The 23619-nt window shown below is 39.1% G+C and overlaps 1 protein-coding gene across 1 annotated transcript in view; it reads right to left on the bottom strand.

The window, feature by feature from the left end:
* Positions 1-1978: 1978 nt before the first annotated feature.
* GLIS3 (GLIS family zinc finger 3) overlaps positions 1979-23619 on the bottom strand; it is a 139112-nt gene continuing 117471 nt past the window's right edge. The window contains exons 8-10 of the mRNA XM_055791691.1: positions 17791-17969; positions 7408-7587; positions 1979-6261 (exon numbers count right to left, since the gene is read on the bottom strand). Of these exons, the coding sequence (XP_055647666.1) occupies positions 6125-6261; positions 7408-7587; positions 17791-17969 (496 nt within the window). The 3' untranslated portion in view covers positions 1979-6124. The remainder of the gene's footprint in view (positions 6262-7407; positions 7588-17790; positions 17970-23619) is intronic.

Here is a 23619-nt window from a genome sequence, read left to right as displayed (position 1 = left end):
AAGCCTGCAGTGTGCTTCACTTGGCAGGTTCAAGTACATTTTTAGTCAAAATGGGAAAATGCATGATATTGAGGAAATGGTTATATTTTCTTCTGTCTACCTAGATGTACTGTAATGCTTTGTCCCATGTACCCAGTTATAGCCATACATGAGGTCTGCATTTTCTAGTTATAAAAAAGGTATGTTCGAACTTTTAACTGGACACATAGAAAGGTGTTCTTTGTTACAGTTCACTGAACTAGCCCATCTCATTTGTGAATCATTAATGATACTGACTGCTGGGTAAATTTGCTTTGCTTGTAAATCTATAAATGGCATGAGGAGATGTGGTAAAAGGACTTTTCATACTTACCTTTTAAATGAAAACATCGTTTCAGAAAAGGTAGAGGAAAAAAATTAATTAACATTTTGGAAGGAGACACAGCAACCTTAAAATGCTAACATTTTTTGTTCTGTAACATTACCATTTTGTTTCCTGTAACTATATATTGCAGGGAGTGAGTATACACAGTCATGCAGAAGTTGGCGACTTTAAGCCTGTCCGTTATGGGAGACAGAAGCTTTATAAAGCTGCTTCTTGAGGAGGCGTATTTACAGTGGTTTACAGACAGAGTTTAAAAATCAGGTAATTCAAAATGCATTTGATGTTATTCGGGGTGCTAAAGTGATCCAAGGTAGGAAACCGCATGATTGTGAAGAAGCATTTTCCTGAAGATTATGGCCTAGAACAATGGAAAGTTTTTTCAAACAGACATAGTCACTCTTATTTCAAACACAAGGTGTCTTGTAAGTAGGTGCAGTAAATATGAATAGATTCATATTCAGAATGGAAGATGTTTTTTCCCTTTTATTGAAGGAGATAGCTATGTAGCAAACAGAGCTTTATTGAACGATTTTCCATTACAGCAGAGTGGGTATAAATTCAGGAATACAGGGCGGCTTTGGCACAGATACACGGGAGAGCTCCTATAACTACATAAAAGCAATGAAATGATACTCCCCCATGCCAAATTTCCACCTTGTGAGAAATTCTGGTGTTTCAAAATGGGGGTTTGTTCTGAAATAAGGAAAAAAACAAATACCAACACTTTATAGAATAAAAAGTTCAGAAAACTTTCATTCAGAAATTATGTTCTCTGAAGGAATGTAGTTGTCACATAATTTCTTTATCACAGTTCACTATTTTGCTATAGGAGGGTTTGCAGAACATCATGAAACACTGATACAGCCCAGGCACCCAGAGAAAAGCACATGGCTTTGAGGTACTTCAAGGTATGGTACTCCCCACTACATAGGGAACTTGTATAGTTCTTTTTAAGGGCTTCCTCTCCACCAAGAAGAAAAATTGAGTTCTGAAACACTTGAATTCAGCAACTCTCAGTTCTTCATGGTAGCTTGCAGGATTCACTAACAGTATTTGCTAAACTAAGGGCCAAGTTTCCTACATAAAATTAAGACACGGTGTAAGGAAGAACACACTGGGCAAAGTTCAATTTTTGTAAAGCTCTACTAAGATCACATGTATATCAGTCAGTGGGCTGGGGCTTACTAGTTTTTGTTCTGCTCAACAGAGGTTGACTCAGAACCAACCTTTGTAATATTTTCATACTTAAATCAGCTTGGACCATTATTTTCAAAGGTCCCTTTGCAAACATATAACAGGATTTTTTTGCACTTAATTATTTTATTAGTTTTATTTTGTCAGATTTCTAGACTAATTTATGGGTATAAAAGACAACCTCTTATTTCCTAAGCATGCTGGACTCTTAGGATGCATTTTGGACAATTTGGACATTAGCATGCATCAACTTCTTTCTCTGTCTTTTGTTAGTAATGCACAGTAAAAAGAAATGCTCTTTTCCTTATATTAAATGCTTTGAAATAAATTAATCGCTGGGGTATGTTAGAAACAATAACCAGACAGAAAAGCAAAATCCCTTTGTATTGCAGAACAACATAAACAAAGATGGCAAAAAAAAACTATCACAGCACAAAAAATGTAATTAAATGTTCTTTTATTTTGTCTCCACCCAGGGTGTAAACACACGCTGAGGCACTCATTTATCTCTACAAATCTCTAGCCTCACTATAACATTAATTAAATACAGACTTCGAACTCTAACCCAAGTGTTTTTTAGAAGAAACTTCTGAGTTGTTTTTTTTTTTTTTATATTTCTGTTTCTAATTATAGTAATACATACAAATACTAGTAGTTTTATGGTGAAGGACAATGGCTGGAGCAGTCTAAAGGCATCTCACAGTAAGATGTTCTACTGGTCATGTCATTGAGTTAGTTTTCTGGTTTTATTTTGTCCCATGCACATACACCTTTCAATTTACATTTTACATAAAAAAGCATTTAATGAACCAGGACAAAAATAACTTAGGATTATATGAAAAATAACTGTAACAAATCATGAAATTATACATACTAGTAGAGAAAAAAAGTGTAATAAATTCTTTTTAAAAAATTAATTTTTTCATGGTATGCAATAGATACGTCTTTAGAGCACATATCAGCCAGACGTACAGCATGGCAAATGGAGTTCATATGTGTGTATATAAGCATGTATAAATATGTAGAATACTGTGTAAGGTTTAGGAAAAACATACTCCCACTTTCTCTTCTCACCAAAGTGCTTTTTGTAAAAAAATGTTACACAAGATGCTGCTTTCTGTACAGAATAAAGGGATTATTTTTTTTCAAATATAAGACCACTCAGCTAATTTTAAATTGTGATCTCTCTCTTTTGTTTTATCTGTTCCTAGGAAATATAAAAAACCCAAACCAAACCAACAAAATTTCACACAAAAAGGTGCTGTTTTAAAAATCAGCTATAAAATTTACACAGAAAAAACAGGGAATAAACAGTTAAAATGCAATTTTTTACTCATTCACACCTCTTCAAAGAAAGTTGAAAACAAAATACAATGTGACAGATGGCCTTAGCACTGCAATACTTCAGCATCCGGTATTAGTAAACCATAACACCTCTATTTATGTGTGTGTATATATAAATGTATATATACATAGAAAGGGAGATCCAAGTACACACATGCACTCATACACTCAGCCACGTACACATGCACTTTGAAACTGTATTTTAAACTCCAGTGTAGACCCATTTTAATGCAGATATAAATAGACAATTTGAGTCTGAAAACAAGATAATTGTATAAAATAATGATGTAAATAATTTCATTAGAATATTATTTAATGTCCGTAGTCTAAAATAACTTCATCTCTTAGATATGAATCCCTTTAGAAAGTTAACAATCCAGCAAGTAAAATAGCAACACAAAAATCACTGAGGCACAAGTATTTGCATATAAGACAGTAACTGGCATTATGCTATGTATTTTCACAAGCACCATTTTTCATTGTAACATGTGACAAACATGATTCCCTATTTAAATACCCAAAACACATGAGATAAAATGATTCTTTTTTAAGTAACTGCCCTCAGTGATATGAGCTGATGCCCCAAAGTCAGTCTGACTCCAAAGAGAATAATGAAATAGTCGAAGAATCCTCTTTGTCTTTGATACAGAAGTAAACAAAGGCGTACCTTTTTACAGACTGGTAGCCCACTCTCACATGCTTAAATTGACTACTCCAGCTCCTTCTTTTTAAGATTAAGGCTCATAGAAAGCTGTAATATATATATATGAAGGAATGACTGACTGACTTGCAAAATATTCCTTTTTTAAATATAACTGATGAACCTCCAAATTACGAATACCCTTTTTGAATTCTGTATTCCCACTTTCCCTTTGGTCAGGATCTTTCATGATGTATAAGCTCCCTGTTTACTGGACAGCTTGTATATTGAGATACTAGGAAAAGTACTTCAAAAGATTTAAAAGTCAAGGTACTATAGATCTGAGGTCAGCAACAATATTTCAGATTCATACACAGCAAGTGACAAATTCTGGACAACCATGTAATTAAAAGGAACTTGAGAGTTTTATATATACAAAAGTATGTATGTACACATACATGCATATGTCCACACTGGGCCTGCTCCTACCATTACTGACGTAGGTGGAACAAAACATAGCCCTATATACCTTTGAAATTTAAGAGTTCAGGGTGCCTAATTATTCCTGTTTAAGCAAGTTATGCATGTGCAGTGCCCACAGAATCAGCTTTAAGATAGGACATAATTAAAGCTTTATTAAAAAGTGAAACTTGCTGTCAAGGCACTGGGCTAGATCATACACTAATGCAAAAGGACTGTCCTTTTGCCTGTGTATGTTTGGCTGTGTATGGAAGCCTGATGTCACTTAACCCAATGCAAACCAGATATAGTAAAAACTAGACCTACTATTGCAAACTGAAACAGGGACACATTCACGTGTGATCTGAGAAACAGAATAAAAGGGGGAAGAATTTAGAACAGAATTATCTGTATTTAAGCCATATTACTTCTTATTATACATCATTTATGTGCATGGTTTATCCATATATTCTTTGCATTGGTTGGATGAAAATCTCTCCATTAAATATCTAAGCACATATGCTTGTATATAAGAATATACTTCATGAATGTAAATCTCAAAAGATTGCCAGTGTTCATAAACATCTGGCTGTAAATTAATCTATGCAACATAATGGGAAATTAAATTATGAATTTAATTCAAACTGCATTCATCAACTCTCAAATGCTTCTCAAGATGAAAAAATGTTTTTACAAGCACATTTAAAAATTTATCTTTCTAGACTGATTTCAGAAGCATAGTTATGGTCTAGCTTGTGAGAATGAACTTTGGATTCTTGTCCTTTTTCTTAAATCAGGTCACATGAGAATATTAAGATGCACATTACACAGTAAGTAGTCCACAAAACATATGAACAGGGATTAATAACCTAAAACCTCAGTCTTACATAACGTAAGAGTTGCTCCCAAGGCATACAGGATCACAGTGATAACACACCTCCACTGCAAAACTCATACATGCCTACCTTTCACAAAAGGCCACCTCGTTTGCTTGAATCCTGGACTAAATTCAAGGACCACAGGCTGACACTGAGTAGAAAAATCAAAACCACAAAACCACTTCAGTTTTACATCTATAAACAACCAGAGGGAACACAGCAAACTTAAGAGTAGTTCTTCCTGAAAAAGTGTTATGGAAATGAAAAATGTTTGGGCAACAAGAATTTAATTGAATCAGTACAGATTGTTTTTAAAAAAAACCTGTGGAATTTAAGGAAGAATCTTTTCTATGGGGTAGTTTAAACCTTTCTATGGAGTACTACAGCATATACAGCAATAAAGCTCTACAATATAATTAAAAATCAAGAGAAAGTTAAAATATTCTTATCTAGCAGCTGGACTAAATATAGACAAAGTCCATGTACCTTCTCATGTAGTGCATTTAACTCTTCTTATTCATTGCATAAAGCACTGGGTCAGAAGGAATATTGGAAAAACATCAATAGCCATATTGTATGGCTTAAAATACAGAGGGAAGGAAAAGACACCTAACCCGAGGCCTGTAAGAGATCCAGTACCAATGATCTTTGGCTCAAAAAAGAAGCCGCACCAATGCCTCCAATGGGTAGCATCAGGATATATGTCTAATTTCTGTTCCTTTTTGATGCTGGTGTGTGTTTAGCTTTGGAAGCATCATATGCAAACAGGTTGTGCAAAGAGCTGTGTACCTTTGAAATATTGTAATATGCTCTGGCTTCACTTCTTTTCCTTTTTTTTTTTTTTTAAAAAGGATTTTTCTAAAGCTGTATTTTTCAGTAAGTCCACTCATTCAGCTCGAAAGGATTACATCCAACAAGCAGTTTTCTCATTCAGTCTGTGAATTCCCTTTGATAAATTATAAAGAATAAAGAAGAAAAAAAGTGGAGCTGCTGTACCACAGATGAAAAGAAAAGAAACAATTCCTAAGGTTTTGGCAAAGCTTGCTTTCTCCAAACACTCCTCAGTTGACTGCTTGATTACGTGATGAATGCTCAGTGATTGTTTCTTCCTCTCCATTATGTATGTATATCAACCCATATCCCCATACATACATCACAGTTTCATAGAGAGAAAAATTTTGTAGAGCAGTATCAGCAGGGCAAGATGAAATGGAATCAAGCTCTTGTAACTAGATTTATTTTACTTTAACCTTCAGTGTAGACAGATGAAAACTGGCTTGAACAATGATCCACTGCATTTACTTGTAGGAAATTGCTATCCTCAGGCATGCTGCAAGCTGAATCACCAAAGATACCTATGGGTCCTGCTGGGAAATCATAAGCTGGAAAAACCACAAAATTAATTAATTAACTAGGGTAACTGTATATCATGGAGAATACCCTAATACTTAAGCAGAGAACTGGAAATGGCTTTTATACAAATAGATAAACAAACCAAACAAGCCAACATATGTATGAAATTAATACTTACATAACTCACTGCTTACCAAGGTGCTAAAATTGTGATAATTTTAAAAATAAACTTCATGCTTGCTTATTGAGTTTCATCATAACCAACACATGATAAGAGGCAACAAAATATGGTAGAGCTCATTCGCTGTAAAGCGGACCCTGGCACAGAAATGACTAACATTTACAAGCAACCGTAGTAAGCACAAGAGTTACTGTTTGCAGAAAAACTCCCATCTTTTGGTTTTTCTCTTTACATACTGCAAGATGCCTCTTTGAAGTTATAGGTGCATTGGGTTTTTAAGGCACTCTGAAGGATCAAGACGTAAAAAAGCACAGTAATTGTTAAGTGAAATTATCCTGTGTGGAAGGACAGTAAAAGACTTGGGCATCAATTGTGTGTAGGCCCTAAAATTAGGCCCACTGTCTTGTGCTGATCCTATCTGCACATAGGTAACTTCGATTTTTCCAGAGCGGCATGCAAGCCCCCCTTTCAGCTAGGGACTGTAATTTTCAGCTAGGCAGAGACTAAGTCAATCAAGAGTGCACAGAATAGTAGGCACCCAGGTAGTTCTTGTCGTGGAAATGTGAGTAAATGAAATTCAAGACTGTGAAAAATCAAACATGCGTGAAGAAAATCAGTGGTTTGAATTATCTCAGGTCCCTGCTACAATACTTACAGCAGAGTGGAGTGGCTATGCAAATATCACATAGGGCTCAAAGGACTGTATTCCAAAGCAAATGCATGAGCTAGTGACTGACCGCTACCAGTCAGAACCTTGAGAAGCCCTCAGCAGTGTGCCGTCTGTACACAGGCCAGATGTTACTGTGACCCATGGTGACTGGGCCCCAGCGCCAACCAATACACAAAGGTCTGAAAACCATCTCCTCTTTGCAAAGGCGCAAGTCTGTCATGATAGGTCCCAGTCACGTATAGAGGTCAAGCAGATCTGCCAGTCTGTACTACTTTGCATACAAACTGTATGCAACTGTCCACAAAGTCCCCAACTATCATTTACCTGTAACACCAGAATGAGCTGAAATAGTTCTATGGAAAATGCCAAGCTCTGCCTGGTCCCCTGATGTGGGAACTAAGCAGTCTTCAAAAGGAGGAACCATATTGCAAGAATCACCGTGTTGCATATTCTTCTGAGTGTCAGCATAATGTGGAGGGTTGAAAGTCTGAAGCTGCCCAAAACCTACAACAAGGAGAAGAAACTGGTCAGTAAAAGACCTGGACAGAGATACAAGAGATAGCATGTGGAACCGTGGCCATGAAAATTATAAAAACCTCAATTGTAGCAGCACCAGGACTTCAACTATTTTCCATCAATAAAGCAGCTTACATATGAAGCTAAGACTTCCTCCAGTTGCTACTAATTCTGAACACAATCCAATTCATGGACATCCTGATTCTAGCATGACTTCTGAGAGGCACTGCCTGGCTAGTAGCTGAAATTTTTCAGGAAATTTCTCCCTTTACTCTGCAGTCCTGCTGTCTGAACTGGTACTCTCCAGATTTTACATTGGCCTGCTGCTAGAAAAAACTAAGAAAATACTTGATCCAAAATTAAGGAACAATATCTAAGGTCTGAATAAAATCTGGAGGCCTGTCACTGATGCCGAGACAGCTGGCTGATAGTGGGGACATGCATACGAGACTCAGAAGGGCTGCTAGCTGGTGATCCATGGAGCCTGCTGTTTCTGCATACAGGGTGAGAGTCTAACACACTCATTTGTAGCAATGAGTCTATATGGAAGAGAACCAAGACCATTGTGTCACATGACATAAAAAATCCCCACCAGGGTTTTTGTTCTTTAAGTTGTTTTTTGTTCCTTAAGTGGTATGTGAAAGAGGCATATAAGCAACGAGTAAATTCACATTGAATCCATACCAAAACAGGGACATCTATGCAATCTAAGAAGCACAGACGGATGTCCTGCATTAGGTTGGCCAGATTTTTCTCATGAAAGGAGGGTCTTCTCTCCCCTTTAAGAAAATTATGCTAGTCTAATCTTTGGAGATTTTGCTCAGAGTCTGAAGGATGGCTTTTATAGGTAAATGACTTGGTATGCATTTATTTCTGTCTTCTATAATATGTTCTTAGAGTATATATCAGAAATGAAACCGTTACAAATTCAGTATTACAATATATACATATTTTTTCTTTTAAGAACAAATGTGAATCAAGCTTCTCTCTGCCAGTGCTGTGGCTTCTTGTTCTCACCACTCTCTTTCCATGCATAAAGGAAAAAGGAAAAAGACAGTGCATTACCTCCAAGGTGTTACACAGAAATTGTATTGACTATCCAATAATTGGCCCAGGAGTGATACAGCCTCTGAAGATTTTATTAGCAAACAGCTTATTGCCTAAGGGCTGGTGTGCTGTTCTCTCAATGAAGAATATGTTGTGGTAAGTTATACCAAGACACCACTGTCAGAAAAATTACACCCTACCTCAGAAAGCACCTTAAGGAATTTCCTGTGTCTCAAGTTTATTCCAGAGACATTACTGTCAATAGAAAAAGCTGACATGCAGGGCTGCCTCCTCTAGCCAGTCTAGTTAACCAACATCCATCTGACAAAGTCCTTCCAGCTGAACTTCCTTTTAGTGTAGAAAGATCAATAAAAAGCAACAACAAGAAAACCCTCCCTAAACATGTAAAAAATTAACATCAGAAAAAAAGGTAAAAAAGGCAGAAAAGAGGGGTTGAAAAATACCATTTAGTGCATCTTCTATATTTAAACTCCGTACTGCAGATACTGGCTTACAACTCAGGAACTTGAATTACTCCCCTCTCCTTAGGCATCTGTTTATCGTCTGTTGGACATTATAAAAAAGGAGGAAAGCTTGTGATTATACCTTCAGTATAATCACAGAAACCTTTCAGTGATTATAAATATTCACATATTTGACTTCAAAGAGCATTTAGTACTAGGAGGGAATGAGGAATCCTAATTTGGATAGTTACAGGGACAGCCAACTCAAGTTCATCCTTCCATGTATTTAGGAATTAGCCTCTGTACATGCATACTGTGTAGTTAGGAAAGCATACTTATACCAGACATTTAGCTTCCATGCCTGAGATCGACTGATGTCCTTGAGCAGGACCAAACCACAAGCAGTAAGCAAATTAATTGACAGGATTAAAAACTCATCTCCCTCCCTAAAAGTAATGAGATGTTTGGGTGAGTAGCATATGACAAAAGGCCTTTGGGTACCATTTAACAGTTCAGAAAGATCAAGGAGAACTCCCAGAAGATAGATTATAAGCGGAGAAGATCCTTTTAGGAGAAGCATGAGACATGGAATCACAACCTATCTCCATTTGAGAGCGACATGTCTAAATATCTCGTGTATTGTACGACACCTGAACATAACTATTGGCCTATTCATTCATTACTAGTAATTAGCAATGTCTTGCATGGGGCATCTAGTTTTAACTTCTGAATAAAAAGTATTTTAAAAATAAAGATTTTATATTGGTGCAGTTTCACACTGCAATCCAAATAAACTTTCCAACCTCAAATTGCTTTACAGGGATAGTTTATGCTTAGAAACATGTTATGAATATAAGGCACGTGGCAAACATTTTCTGGATTGTGGCTAGGAGCTAGGTGTATTTCCATTAAATTTCCTATGCAAGCACGCACACAGGGCTGTTGTTTACTAAAGCTGCACTAAGTGTTTATGTACAGATAATGCATTTTCATAAGTAAAGCTGGAGAAAGGAGAAGGATGCAGTGGAAAGCATGCTGTATCACTTTATGTGACATAACTGATTTTCTGCCAAGCAGGAGGAAGGATGCATGATTTAGGAGTTTCATGATTCTATTATTTTTTCTTTGAGACTAGTTTCTGTGGTCTTCAATGACAAAACACATGCATAATATGTGATTGAATTGAAACAGAAAACTTAGTATTTTAAAGCATCAGAATAGGCCAGGACTATGGACAGAAAAAAACAGTCTGAACCTGCACCCAGGAACTCAGAAAAGGCCTTATGGGGAGGTCTAGCTAACAATGGTGAGCAAAACCATAGTATTTGCATTTTATTTAGTAGACTTGAAAGTTACTTCTGTGTCCACACAGTAAGATAAACGCCTACTTTACAAATAGATAACAAGAATTTAGATCAGGCAAATAGTTACATAAAAGAACACTGAAACAATTGTCAGTCTTGTGTCTGAAAACCTGCATGAAATAAAGTGTATTTTGACTTCATACAAAAAAAAGGGGGAAAAAAGAGGAAAAAGAGAGAAAAAACAAAAGAAAGAAAAATAAAAAGTGGGAGTACAGTTCCTCTTCCACAGCAGGCACAATTTGCATTCTGTGCTCACTCTAGAGAGGCTGAACACTCAGTTTTCGTTGTCTTTGGCAGGGGCTGTGAGCACTTTGCAGCCCTAGCTGTAACATGACAGTTTCAATCTTTTTTTCCCTTTTAAACATTAACTGCAAAAACACTGAGTCAGACTGCAAAGCATCTTAGGAATTTACGACCCATCAATCCTTAAATATTCAGTCCTGACATTTAAGAATCAGTTGCAGTAAAATAAAATTGAAAGAAAAAACAAGAGAAATACAACACTGGACTTGGAAGCTACATAGCTATTGACAGGTTTTGCCTCCTTAAAAATGTTTTTAAATCAACTTTTCTCTCAACCAGCAATAGGACACACTGTACAAGTTTACTGTTGAGTCAGTCTAGTTACCAGAAACAACCATTTCAATCTAGAGTGGTCTGAGCCAGCTGGCAAGACCCTTCAAGACACATGCTGAAATGTCCTTTCATGTTGCTCTGTGCTCATTCTCTATTTGTGCCTTTCTCTCAGCATCCTGCTCTTGATGTAGAATAATCTGGCAGTAACTTTGACTATGGCTAGCTGAAGTCTTGGCAGAAAAACTACTTACTTGGGGGTGACCTAATGCGAGTCACATCCTCTGTGTTTGCTCATTCCCTACTTAAGCAAAAGCATATTGTCTAGCAAAGTCTTACAAGCTTTGACCCATTGGTACATTAACTGCTACATGGCAGAAAGAACCAGAGAAGTGCAAAAAGCACTTTTATCAACTGATAAAGCCCCAAATAACTTTTTAAGATGGAAAGAGAGCACAGGAAATGAATTCAACTTTCCTAGATACATGTTCTTTTCATGATTCAGTGTCATAAACACCTGTCTTGTAAAATGGAGAGCCATAAAGAGGAAAGAGCAGAACAAAGCACACATCATTCTCTTCCCCTGTTATTTAGCACTATTCAAAATGTCTTTGTCCACCTCTGCAGTGCATCAGGTCACAGCGTAGAAGTCTTTGAACATGTTACAGCAAAATCTAAACTGGTATCAGGAGCTCTTCCCTTTATTCATATGGAGCCATGCCCAAGATCATCTACACTACTGCTGAATGTAGGATAACATAAAACCATATGCAATTCAGGCCCTAGACCCTGACCATAGCTGGCTCCTCATTTGAGATTATCTGTTAAAGAACTACCTGTAGCATCAGTTTTCTGTCTTCATGCAGCATTGGAAAAATAAAAAAGGCGAACAGGTTGGCTAATGAAGTTCCAGCAACTGATCTTTTCTTCTCAAGACTGCAACTCTGGATTTTATCAGTTGCTGTGTTATTAAGATATTTAAAACACACACACGCACAAGCTTACGTCAATTGTGTTTCTTTGAACCAGTACACTATAGCCAAGGTCCATAATGTCAAAAGACAGAATAAACACTTATTTTTTCTGGCATGATAGCATTATTTCCTTAGGAAAGTGAAAAATTTTAAATATGATAAGTAAAATGGATTTATACTGCAAGAATCTCTTCTAAAAGCAAGAAGCTCTTGTTCTTTGTCACATACCAGCCTTGCCCTGAGAGATACTGAACATCTGAAAATCCCAGGTACACAGTCCACCTCAAATTCACAGCTGAAATCATGATCCACATAAGTTTGTGATAGAGTCCTGATCCCATTGAACTGATATGGACAAAGATTTCATTACAGATATGTAATGAACGACTGCCACAATTGTCATTTCCATAAGGTAGGATGTTTCTGATGGACATCTATTTCCTCCTCAGTCAGCTCTCTGCCTGGCACCACAAACAGAGAATATTTTCTAAAGAAAATCATTATAACTGCCATGAAGAAATACACATCGGGGGTCAGCAGTCTTTAGTGCTAAGGCATGTCAAAAATACAGCTGTCTTTGGCCTGAACTATTTCAAAATAGCATTCCTCTGCAGTATATTTCTACAGTTTCCACTAAGTGAGTTACACAAACGTCAAGTAATCATTTGGTACCATCTGAGTGTGAAGAACAAAAGGAAAAGAAAGAGTAAGACAGAGATATGAGTTATGTATTGTACTGCCAGACTGACTTGCAAATGTGAAAACCTACAAATGTTTCTATTTATTTAAATCTGATTATTTGAAATTAAAAGATAACTGTTACCAGTAGAGCTGCCTGTATAGATACACTAGCATAGCTAACTCATATCAGCTAACAATTTTTTTAAAGAAATAGCAACTTTTTTTCACTGAATATTTTGCATGACTTTTCTATTTCTTACATTATTCACCCAGCACTGGTTATCAGCTTAACTCACAAACACAAACGACATGAGTTACAGGCACAATTTTAAAGGACAGTCAGGTTTCTAGTGCAAAAATATTCAGTCTCAGAAGCATCCAAAATCAAGTCAGCTACATCCATGCCCAAAGGAGTTTTACCTCACTCTATACTGTAAGAAGCTCACTCGCTGTGGAGGAGGAATTTCTGTTGCCGTTCTTTTCTTTCATACCTCATGCCTCTCTTCTGACTTGTCTTGCAGCAGTACCTTACTTCTTGCAGCTGCTAGTGCACGGCAGATGCCTTTGTCTTCAGGTACCTCTGCCGAGATCCCTGTAGCTGTTCTCAGCTGAAAAGACTCACCAGTGCAATACAGGTCCTGGACCAATTGTTGCAGATTTCTAGTACCTGTACTGTCTTCTATTCTGTCTACAAAGACACAGTACAATGGTGTACAGTGGTGTACAATGGCATCAAGCTGGGAAGTCATCACGCCAGTCTCCAGTTCAGGATAGTTTAAGATTTACTGCATATGGTAATCCAATAAAAGACACTACTGTCTAATGAAAGGAAAGAAGAGCTTCACTTAAGCTCAGTCAGTTGTCTAACATCATCACTTCCAAACATCCCACGCAGCAAAGGAAATTGTGATTTTCACAAGAGAAAGGAAAGTGAATGTATAGTCTATTATATAACATTAACCAAGGCAGTAAAAAGCCCTCTCTGACATTACTGTGCATCTGATGCTGAGAATGACTCTGAACAAATAATGACATTTGAACACTAAACAATGTTCTTCCAAGAAAAAGCAGTTTCACAGCACAAGTAGATATTAAATGTAAGAGGCTTGTCAGTCTTGGATCTCCTGCATAATTTCTTTCCAAAGGATAGTGCTCAGAGATTTCCATGAGTTTTAAGATGCTTAGGCTTTCAGTAAGGGAGTCTGTTTAGAACTTGTTTTCTTCAAAAAGCTTTTGGACAATGAAACTCTTTCTTCCTCAGTACAGACAATTCAAATGGAGTTGACAAGTTTAAGAATACATATTAAGACAAAGATATCACCATTGTTTGGTAGCAGACTGAGCTGAAGTGGCCATAGCTACAGCACTTTATACCATTAAAAGGCAGGTTCTGAACTGCAGGAGACAGACTATATACCAACTAGTCCAGGCTGATGAGGTAACTCCATAGTGTTTTTCTACATTATAATGATGTGACCAAAGAAGACGGCAATCTTTGTATTGCTGCTGGGAAAACACAACCAAGAACTCTTGAAACATTTGTTTTTGAGAGGGAGAGTTTAGGCAAGCCTTTCAGGCACACAGGGCAGACACTTTCAGTGTAGCACACAGGAGTGAGAGAGCTGTGCTTAAGCTGGAGGGAGTACATTCTGAACAATACCTCTTATAGCAAATATAGGTTACTTAATCTTTGAAAGAACATTTAATACCCAAATGTGGCTATTGTATTGCAATGTGTTATATCTTTCAACACTAAATAAATAAATAAATTAAAAGTTCAGCCCACATTGTCTTCCTACTAGTTTTAAGTGCAGAGATCTTTACAAGTGCAACTGAGTTGCTATCCATACGTATGTAATTCCTGTCAGCAATGTCTCTTTTTAACATAGGTTTTCCGAGGACAGGGAGGCAAACACAGTAATGCTAATGTGGGGCTAAGTAAAGTACGGGTTTGAGGTCCAAGCCCTTGGGGTTATCAGTTTTTTGGTCCACTCAGAAGACAGCGTTAAGCTCTACCTTAAATTTGGATTTGGAAAAGGGCTTCAGTCCATATGTGACATCAGCCCAGATGAGGGTCTCTACTGGGCCTTCATCCTGTCATGGTTTTAATGACTCACGTATTTTGTCCTTTTAAATCCTCTTTGGACTGTAGCAGAGGAAGATAGGACCACAGTAGCATCACTCTGGTCTGCCCTAAAGAGAAGATGCCCAAGCAGACATGGAGCTTGCTGCACCAGTCAGTGCAAATCCTGTGTGGAGCAGCAACTAATCCAAGATGATCTGTGAGCCTCTGAGAGGCAGGATTCTTTGGAAACTGTTCAGCTTTGGAGCAACTGGTTGTGATCCTGGCTTCTACAATTACTGAAGCTCCTGTGACCATGACAGGAAGAGAGCGGTAAAGCCACCTATGCACTCAAAGACAACTTTTGCTTTAGGCAGGAAGACAGACTTTAATGTCCGGATGCCTTTCTGAAAGATGAGTTCTTGCCAAATATTCAGCATAAAAGGGAACTAAGTAAAAGGTTGGAAATAGGAAGGCTAACTTGAGCCCTTCATACCCATACACTAGGAATTTATTGGACTTGTTCTGTCATGTCTTCATATATGTCATATGACAATGAACAGTATATTAATAAATTTCATTCTGTACTCAGCTGGCTCTAGATTATTTGTGCAACTTTAATCAGAGAATAAAGAAAGCCAACAATAACTCTTTACATCCACTGGTAAATTTCATGTTCTAGCACTAACCAGTGATGTACAGGATTGCCAGCTCCTGGAAGAAAAGTACCTGGCTCAGATCTGCTCATGTGTGGTCTAGTATGACAAGAACAAAGCAGGACTGGCACCTTCCTTTCTCTCCCTTACTCTCATAAACTCTGTGAGATGCCTCAGTGTCCTGTCTCATCCCTTTGCTTCAAAAGACTGCTTCCATCAGCGGAAGAAAATAAAAGAAGCCTTAGTGTTCTGAAGATGTTTCCTTGTGGCCCTACCCACAGCTACAATCCCTTCAGAAGTAAATCAGCTCCAGCGTGGCCTTACCCCTGGCTGCCTCCAGGGCTGTACCTGCTCTGTCATGGGCTTATCCACAGCCACACACTTTGAGGTGCTCCAGCATGACTCACGCACAGCCACTGATGCTTCAAGGTGAACCTACTGCAGAACGGACTTATCCACAGCCACAGATGCTTCGAGGTGTACCTTCTGCAACATGGGCTTGCTCTTGGGCCACAGTTCCTTCAGAGGTGTATCTGCTGTGGCACAGACATAATGATGGCCACAGACGCTCCAAGATATACCTGCTTGGGCATGGGCTTATTCATGGCCACAGGTGCTTTGGGGTGTCCTGCTCCTACACGGGCTCATCCACAGGTCCCTTTGACTTGAGTTCACACTGGAGTTCCAGCCTGCCCAGTACAGCAGCACAGAAACAGCAGCGATGCCCTGGCCACCTGCCAGCCCCGGCACATCGCCATGGCTGTTATCAGAATGTTCCTGGGCACAGCACAGTGAGATGACAAGCAGTACAGCAGTACAGCAAGCAGCGAAAGCAAGAAGCAGCCAATAACGAGCACTAGGCTCTAATATACTGTAAGGCGAGCAAGCCCCATGGCAAGCACAGAAACCTGCCCCTTAATAGCTAAACAGCAATAACAGCTATAAATTCAAACTAGCACATTCCAGTCAAATCTGTTGTTATCTCAGACCCTTCGAGCCCCATGTTGGGTGACAAAAAGGACTGTTGTGGTTTAACCCAGGCCGGCAACTCAGCACCACGCAGCCACTCGCCCACTCCCCCTACCCAGAGGGGTGGGGAGGAGAATCGGAAAGGAAGGTTAAACTCAAGGGTTGAGATAAGAACAATTTAATAGGTAAAGCAAAAGCCGCACACACAAGCAAAGCGAAGCAAGGAATTAATTCACCACTTCCCACGGGCAGGCGGGTGCTCAGCCATCCCCAGGAAAGCCGGGCTCCATCACGTGTAATGGTTACTCAGGAAGACAAACGCCATAATGCCAGAGGTCCCCCCCTTCCTTCTTCTTCCCCCAGTTTATATACTCAGCATGGCATCATGTAGTATGGAATACATCTTTAGTTCAGGTCACCTGTCCTGGCTGTGGCCCCTCCCAATGTCCCCTGCCCCTCCAGCCCTCTCACTGGCAGGGCCCAAGGAACCGAAAAGTGTTGACATAGTTTAAATATTACCCAGCAACAACTAAAAACGTCTGTGTCCTACCAGCATTGCTCTCACACCAAATCCAAAACACAGCACTACACCAGCTACTAAGAAGAAAGTTAACTCTATCCCAGCTGAAACCAGGACAGATATCTATTCTGATAATTCTCAGGAAGCCTGATCAAAAAGCAGAATCCCAAGGCCTATGAAAGACCAGTGTGCTATGTACCTTGTATATGTAAATATGGCAAATGATGTATTTAAACAGTTGAAAGGAAACGGCATTACTTACTGCTGTCAACACATTTCTGAAATGTTAACATAATTACCATTCAAACTACATACCAGCTAGAAAAAAACCCAAAACAACCTAACATTGTTTTCAGCTGCTGTTAATTTTCTTCTTGGCTACAGAAGTTTATACTTGGTTGAACAAAGAGGGAGACAGAAGTCTTGCAGAAGCTGTTTCCACAGTGCAAGCAGGAACACAGCTGTAAGGGATGTATGCTAATAAAAGAAGGGGTCTCAAACATTCCACAAGTGCAAGGGAAAAAAATACTCCACCTCTTGAAAACCTGGTAACACTTTATGTGTAAAGTCAGGAGGGAGTAGAAGCATAACATTAAAAAGCTAAAAGCAGAGGCCATCACAGAATTATTTGCAGTTCTATTTCAACAACAGCTCTGAAAATGTCTGAAGAGAAACACATAACTCCATAATAAGATGAGTAACAATTAACTAAGCTAAGAATTTTAAGGAAGTCTGAAGGCAGGGCCCTGAAGGCTGCTTTCCAGGGTCTTTCAAAAGGAAAGGTGCATTGAAATAGCAGCACCAGCCTTGAAGCATTTAATTTGAAACCAAGCAGCAGTGATGAACAACTAACATCGGTGATGAAGATTCTTCCTTCTTACCTGGGATGTGGAGTCTATTTGGTTGAAAAGAAGGATTTACTGCTGGCTGGTATGTCTTTAGAGGCATTCCTGCAGGCTGTTGAAGGTGGGGAGGTTGTGGAGTCTGTCTCTGCATCACATGATGTGGAACTGAAATTCTCTGGGGGCTGATGTGGTAAGAAGGAGCCAGAGCAACAAACCTAGGAGTTCAGAAACACAAAACTGTAAAAATCCCAATAGGTAAGAGCTAGAGACTGTTCTGCTTTACTCAGTTCACTGTAATGCTTAGCACTTAGCAGAGATACAGATTTCCAAAAGAACAGTGTGCAGCCCAGATATGGAGAAATTTTCAAATGGTGACATACCATTAGATTTGGCAACTGAGAAATTAAAATAATTTTAATTGCACCCTTATCATGGAAAACTCCTTTTAACTTCTGTGGGTGTGCTTAAGTCTTAATGGGAGGACCTGATGTGGGATCTGATTTCTGAGGCATTGCCAGCTGTCTCATTGAAAGCTTTGTATCATCTGTATCTGTCAATAAATAGCTGTACTTCCTTACTGGAAGTGAGCAGTCAGTTCTGGTCATTGGACACTGCGGAGTCAGGTATTAGGTTCAGGTTTCAAGTTCTAGAAATCTTTTTCTGTTACATAAAGCTATTAAAAAAAAAAAAAAAGCAATCTGAAGCCAATACAATGTAAATGAAGGCAAGTGTAAATCACTTACAGTTGGGCAGAGTCTGACCACGTCAAAATGTTGATCTAGAATCAAAGCATAAACTTACAAACCTGGCAGAAGAGAACAGTTCAGACTGAACCTGGTGGTGCACCTGCCACAGAGGTTGTTCACTTCAGGGGTATGTTTTGCCCAGCACTGGCACTACAAGGACACACTACTCTGAGGATATTACATGAGGGTCTTTTACAGACTTCTTAAGTTTAACTTTTTTCTACATTTCCTTCAAATTGGGTACCTCAAAGTACACTACAAATAGGTGCTACAGACATTTGTGCAGGTGGAAAGTTGAGGTTATAAGAGCTCTGGTCTGCACCCGCAATGAGCAAACAACTACCCACTTCACCAATGGGATCCAATTAGTAAATGAAAGCTCAGCCTGGGCTCAGCTCAATACAACAAAAGGTGCAATAGCGCTATAGTAGCACTACAGAACTGCTACAGAACTACAACCTTCTGGACAGGTTGTAACTGCATTTAAATCCAAGGCACCTGAGATCTTTTATGTTGAAGCTCAGAATCTGTATCTGACACATATTATCCGTGTGATTATGAATTAATTTGAAGCCTATTTACTATATTTCTGGTAGATCCATAACTTAAATTTGGAGTATAGCAAGTGTCAACTTTGCATGATTTTAAGACAGTCTTTTATTACTACTATTATTTAAAAAATCATGGGATATCATCCTCTGTGTTTTCAAAATTAATTTGTGAATATTAATTTCTGAAAAACTGTTTTAACCAGCAGCCAACAACCGGGGAAAATCTTTTTCAAAACTTAAAGTGGAAGCACAGTTTTACAGATTTCACATTTGTTTTAACATCTGAAAAGCCCTCTTAATAACAACAACAATAATAATAATACTTTTATTTTAAAAATATTGAAAAATTTTGATGATGATGATGATGATGATGATGATGATGACGATGATGATGCACTGCTTTGTATAGCCAGACAGAACTCCTTTTTTGGAAGACTGTAGTGACCTTTATTATGATTTATTAATCACTTAATGAATCCCTGGCTTACCTATATTGGTGACTATAGTTACCTACTTTTACCTCCCTTGTGCCTAACAAAAAAACCCTTGGACTTGTCTCAGTCCAGATTTGTCCCTGAACAAATCAGTGTGTTACTGAGGGTACTTCAAATTTAATTTTGTTCCGGAAACAATCAGGACCATCTTGTAACCACTTGGAAACTGCCATCAAGAATTGTGGTCAAGCCCTGGAGCCGATGCAATTAGGAATCAGCCAGATTTGCAGAAAGGTGCCTTTCCCCTAATGCCTGCTGGACACAAAATCATAGCAGGAATGCTTCTGGAGCCATCAAGTAGTTTCTCCTTTTCCAACAGTAGCCAGGGAAAAGTGTCCTGCTGGGGAATGAGTAGTTAAAGGGACAGAGTGCACCCTCAGCCAGTTTGCTGATGACACTAAACTGGGAGCAGTGGCTGATACCCCAGCAGGCTGCGCTGCCATTCAGCAGGACCGGGACAGGCTGGGGAGCTGGGTGGAGAGGAACCTAATGAAGTTCAACAAGGGCAAGTGTAGGGTCCTGCACCTGGGGAGGAACAATCTCATGCACCAAGTAGAGGCTAGAGGTTGACCTGCAGGAAGGCAGCTCTGTGGAGAAGGATCTGGGAGTTCTAGTGAACAGCAAGTTGCCCATGAGCCAGCAGTGTGCCCTGGTGGCCAAGGTGGCCAGTGGGATCCTGGGGTGCATGAGGAGGAGTGTGGTCAGCAGAGGCAGGGAGGTTATCCTTGCCCTCTGCTCTGCCGCGGTGAGGCTGTGTGTGGAGTGCTGTGTCCAGTTCTGGGCTCCCCAGTTCAAGAGAGACAGGGAGCTACTGGAAAGGGTCCAGTGGAGGGCTGCAAAGATGATGAGGGGACTGGAGTGTCTCCCTTATGAGGAAAGGCTGAGAGAGCTGGGCCCGTTTAGCATGGAGAAGGGAAGACTGAGAGGGGATCTTACCGGTGTCCACAGTATCTTAAAAGGAAGTGTCAAGAGCGTGGGGCTAGCTTTTGTCAGTAGTGCCCAGCGGCAGGACAAAGGGCAGTGGGCACAAACTGCAACACAAGAAGTTCCATCTGAACATGAGGCAGAACTTGTTTACTTTGAGGCTGACAGAGCACTGGAACAGGCTGCCCAGAGAGGCTGTGGAGTTTCCTTCCCTGGAGATACTTAAAACCCACCTGGATATGATCCCATGCAACCTGCTCTAGGAGAACCTGCTTTAGCAGAGTGTCATCTCTGGTGGTCCCATCCCACCCTGACCATTCTGTGATTCTGTGATTTGATAGCAAGCAAGATAGACGGCAAAATTAGCAAAGCTTACCTGTTTTGATGAGATTAGTTAAAATGGCACATATATAGGGGTTTTGTTAATGACCAGTACCAGTCATGGCTACATGAAAAAAAGATTTTGCTCTAGTATTTGTTGACTGGAGCTGGCACAATCTAAGCAATATGTGGAAAAGGAAGGGAAGAGGAAAGTTAACAGTACAGTCATATAGTATAAATAGTGTACTTATATAGCGTTTATAACTATTCATATAGTTTGTTTTAGCATGGCTGGCCACCTGTAAAAGAGTCTTTGATGTGGTAGGGACACAACCTTTCAAGTCGCTGTAGCAAGGATAATATATACAAGGTGTTTTTTCACCTATGTCAAGTGCTTTAAGACTCCTCGATTAAAGAACTGGCTGTGATTAATTGTCTGGGCATTAAAGGCTCAAAGGGGTTAATTTTGTAGGTGGAGAAAATACTGAGAAGTGGGTGGTAGAGAAATCCTTTTTTGTTAAAATTCCACCAAGCAGAACTGCCATTGCAATCCAAGACAGTGGAGACAGGTATTGTAACTGTGATATCAAGTTATCACTGTTCAAGCTGATTGGAAACAAGGAAAGCAAGAAGAGAATTACCATTCAAAGCTCTGCCTGACCTATGGCTTTTTGATGGTGCTCCCCTTTTTCCACAGGAATTTGAAAGATTCAATGCCTCAGAATTATCTTGGCTGTTGTTCTTTTAAGCTGGCAGTCTTTCATTTGATTTCACGCTCCCAGCCTCAGGAAGCTCATGGAAGTACATGACTGGCCCAGCAATATGGGACATTGTACTTATACAGGAATCTCTCAGTGGGCTTCTCCCACCTCCACTGCTTGATGCTTTCCCGAGTTGTCAGCTGCATCCCCTTCAGAGAGCTCTCTGTAGCTAAGCAGACAGCTGCCCTTCCTAAAGGGAGAAGGGAGAGCAGGAAATTTGGTCCAAGACTGGAGCCAACGTGTTCATGACAAGAAAAATTCCAGGTCTCTCATGGATTTCAGTGCCATCTTGAAAGGAATTCCCATTGACTCACTGCCTGCTTCACTTAACCACCGTCTGAAAAAGAATAGCATCTCAGAGCTGCAACAAGAAGCTGAGTTTTCCGTGCCTTTTTTTCCCAGGAGATGAGGAAAAGGGCAACAGAAAGAACACAAGGCAGCACAACAGAGCCTTCTGCTGATCTGTCCTCCTCCCTCAATGCTTGAAACCTCACCCTATGTAAGCAAGGAGCACAGGAAGGGTGGGAAGGATGGGAGACTGTCAGTTTGAGGGCACAACTGGGGAATGATTGATTGCAAGATAGAAGTGAGAACCACTACAGCAAAGAAAACCTGGAGTGACATATCTTCTTTTTGAGGAAATCCAGAAGAAGTGGCTAATCTAATTGCTATGTATGCACACATATGTACACATACATACATACAGTGGAAAGAGTAAGCAACACCAGGAGTTCAAATTTCAAAATGCAGACAAAAATTGTGTAGAGTCATTTAAAAAATCTATAATCACATTGATTTGGCATCTAAAATATAATTTCTGAAATACTGTATTTAGCTCTAATGGTACCATGAATCACCCCTGATGTATCTTCTTTCCTCTCTCAAATTCTCCCTCCTGTGTGGCCATATTCATAGGGTATCAGAAAGCACTTTTCAAATGTGGGTATAAAGATTACCTTGAGTCACCAGAAATAAGTGTAAGGGCAAACTTACTTTAAAAAAAAACCCAAACAGCGTGAAGGTAAAATTACTCTGATCTTTTTTTTTTTTTTTTTTGTAGTCAAAGAGAATCAATTTTACCAAATCTTTGAGAGCTGCTAATGTATTCTAGGAAACAGGACTTAAGACGTTTTATTGCCGTTCGCTAAATAGCCAGATGACACCAAAAATGTCTGATACAACCAATTCTTCATTTTAACAGAAAAAATCAAGTTAAGAACCCAAATACCAAATAACCATTTGGGCTGCAGGACAACAGCGCTGTCAGTTTCATATCCCTAGAGAGTTAATATAGTTCCATTTTCCCTATTTGTACTGTTTCAGAGTTGTGGGGAAAAAAGTTGATTCTTGCTAAATCTAGCAAAATATTATTATTTCATATTACATTAAATTCTGTGTTTCACTCTGCCCAACTAGTAGTTTGCTGGGAAAAAGGTTGATTCCAATTATTTTACAGTTTCCAATAAATTCTGCAAGGGAGTAGGAGCATGACAAAAATAATGACAGCATGTTGTACTATAGTTGTAATAGTAGCAGGTAAAGAAAACATTTTCTTTGCTTGGCAACAGCAAATAAAATATTTTCATTGCAACTAAATATTTATATTTAAAATGCATTGAAAAGAAAGCAAACTGCAGCTGCATATAAACAAGGCAAGTGAAGACACAGTTAACCTACCATTACTCTACGCTACACTATGGCACAAAATGCTACTAGCAGGAATTAACTAAGATAGGGACTATGTAAGTATGTTGGATGTAGCTATGTCTTCATCCTCTGCTTTTTCTCAACTTTGCACTAAAAAGTAAAGCATGTGCCATCATTTAGACAACATTAATTCTTATGGCTGCTTTCAATATGCTTCCAAAATGGAAATGGAACATAAAAGCTGAAAATGTTGATTTTTTTATTCTTCAGAGGTCACAGTTTTCTTTGAGCAATCTGGAAATACGATTTATTGGGTTGCTGCTCTGTTAATTGGCTGAGTTCTAATAATTTTTATTGGACTGCAACAGTTTGGGCATATATCCAAATGTTATGTAGTTGACACAGCCAGATCAGCCTTTCA

This window comes from Falco peregrinus, chromosome Z (genome assembly GCF_023634155.1).
Source record: "Falco peregrinus isolate bFalPer1 chromosome Z, bFalPer1.pri, whole genome shotgun sequence".
In the NCBI taxonomy this organism is placed as follows: domain Eukaryota; kingdom Metazoa; phylum Chordata; class Aves; order Falconiformes; family Falconidae; genus Falco; species Falco peregrinus.
The sequence above is the reverse complement of the archived record's forward strand: the minus strand, read 5'-3'. Positions and strand labels throughout refer to the sequence as shown.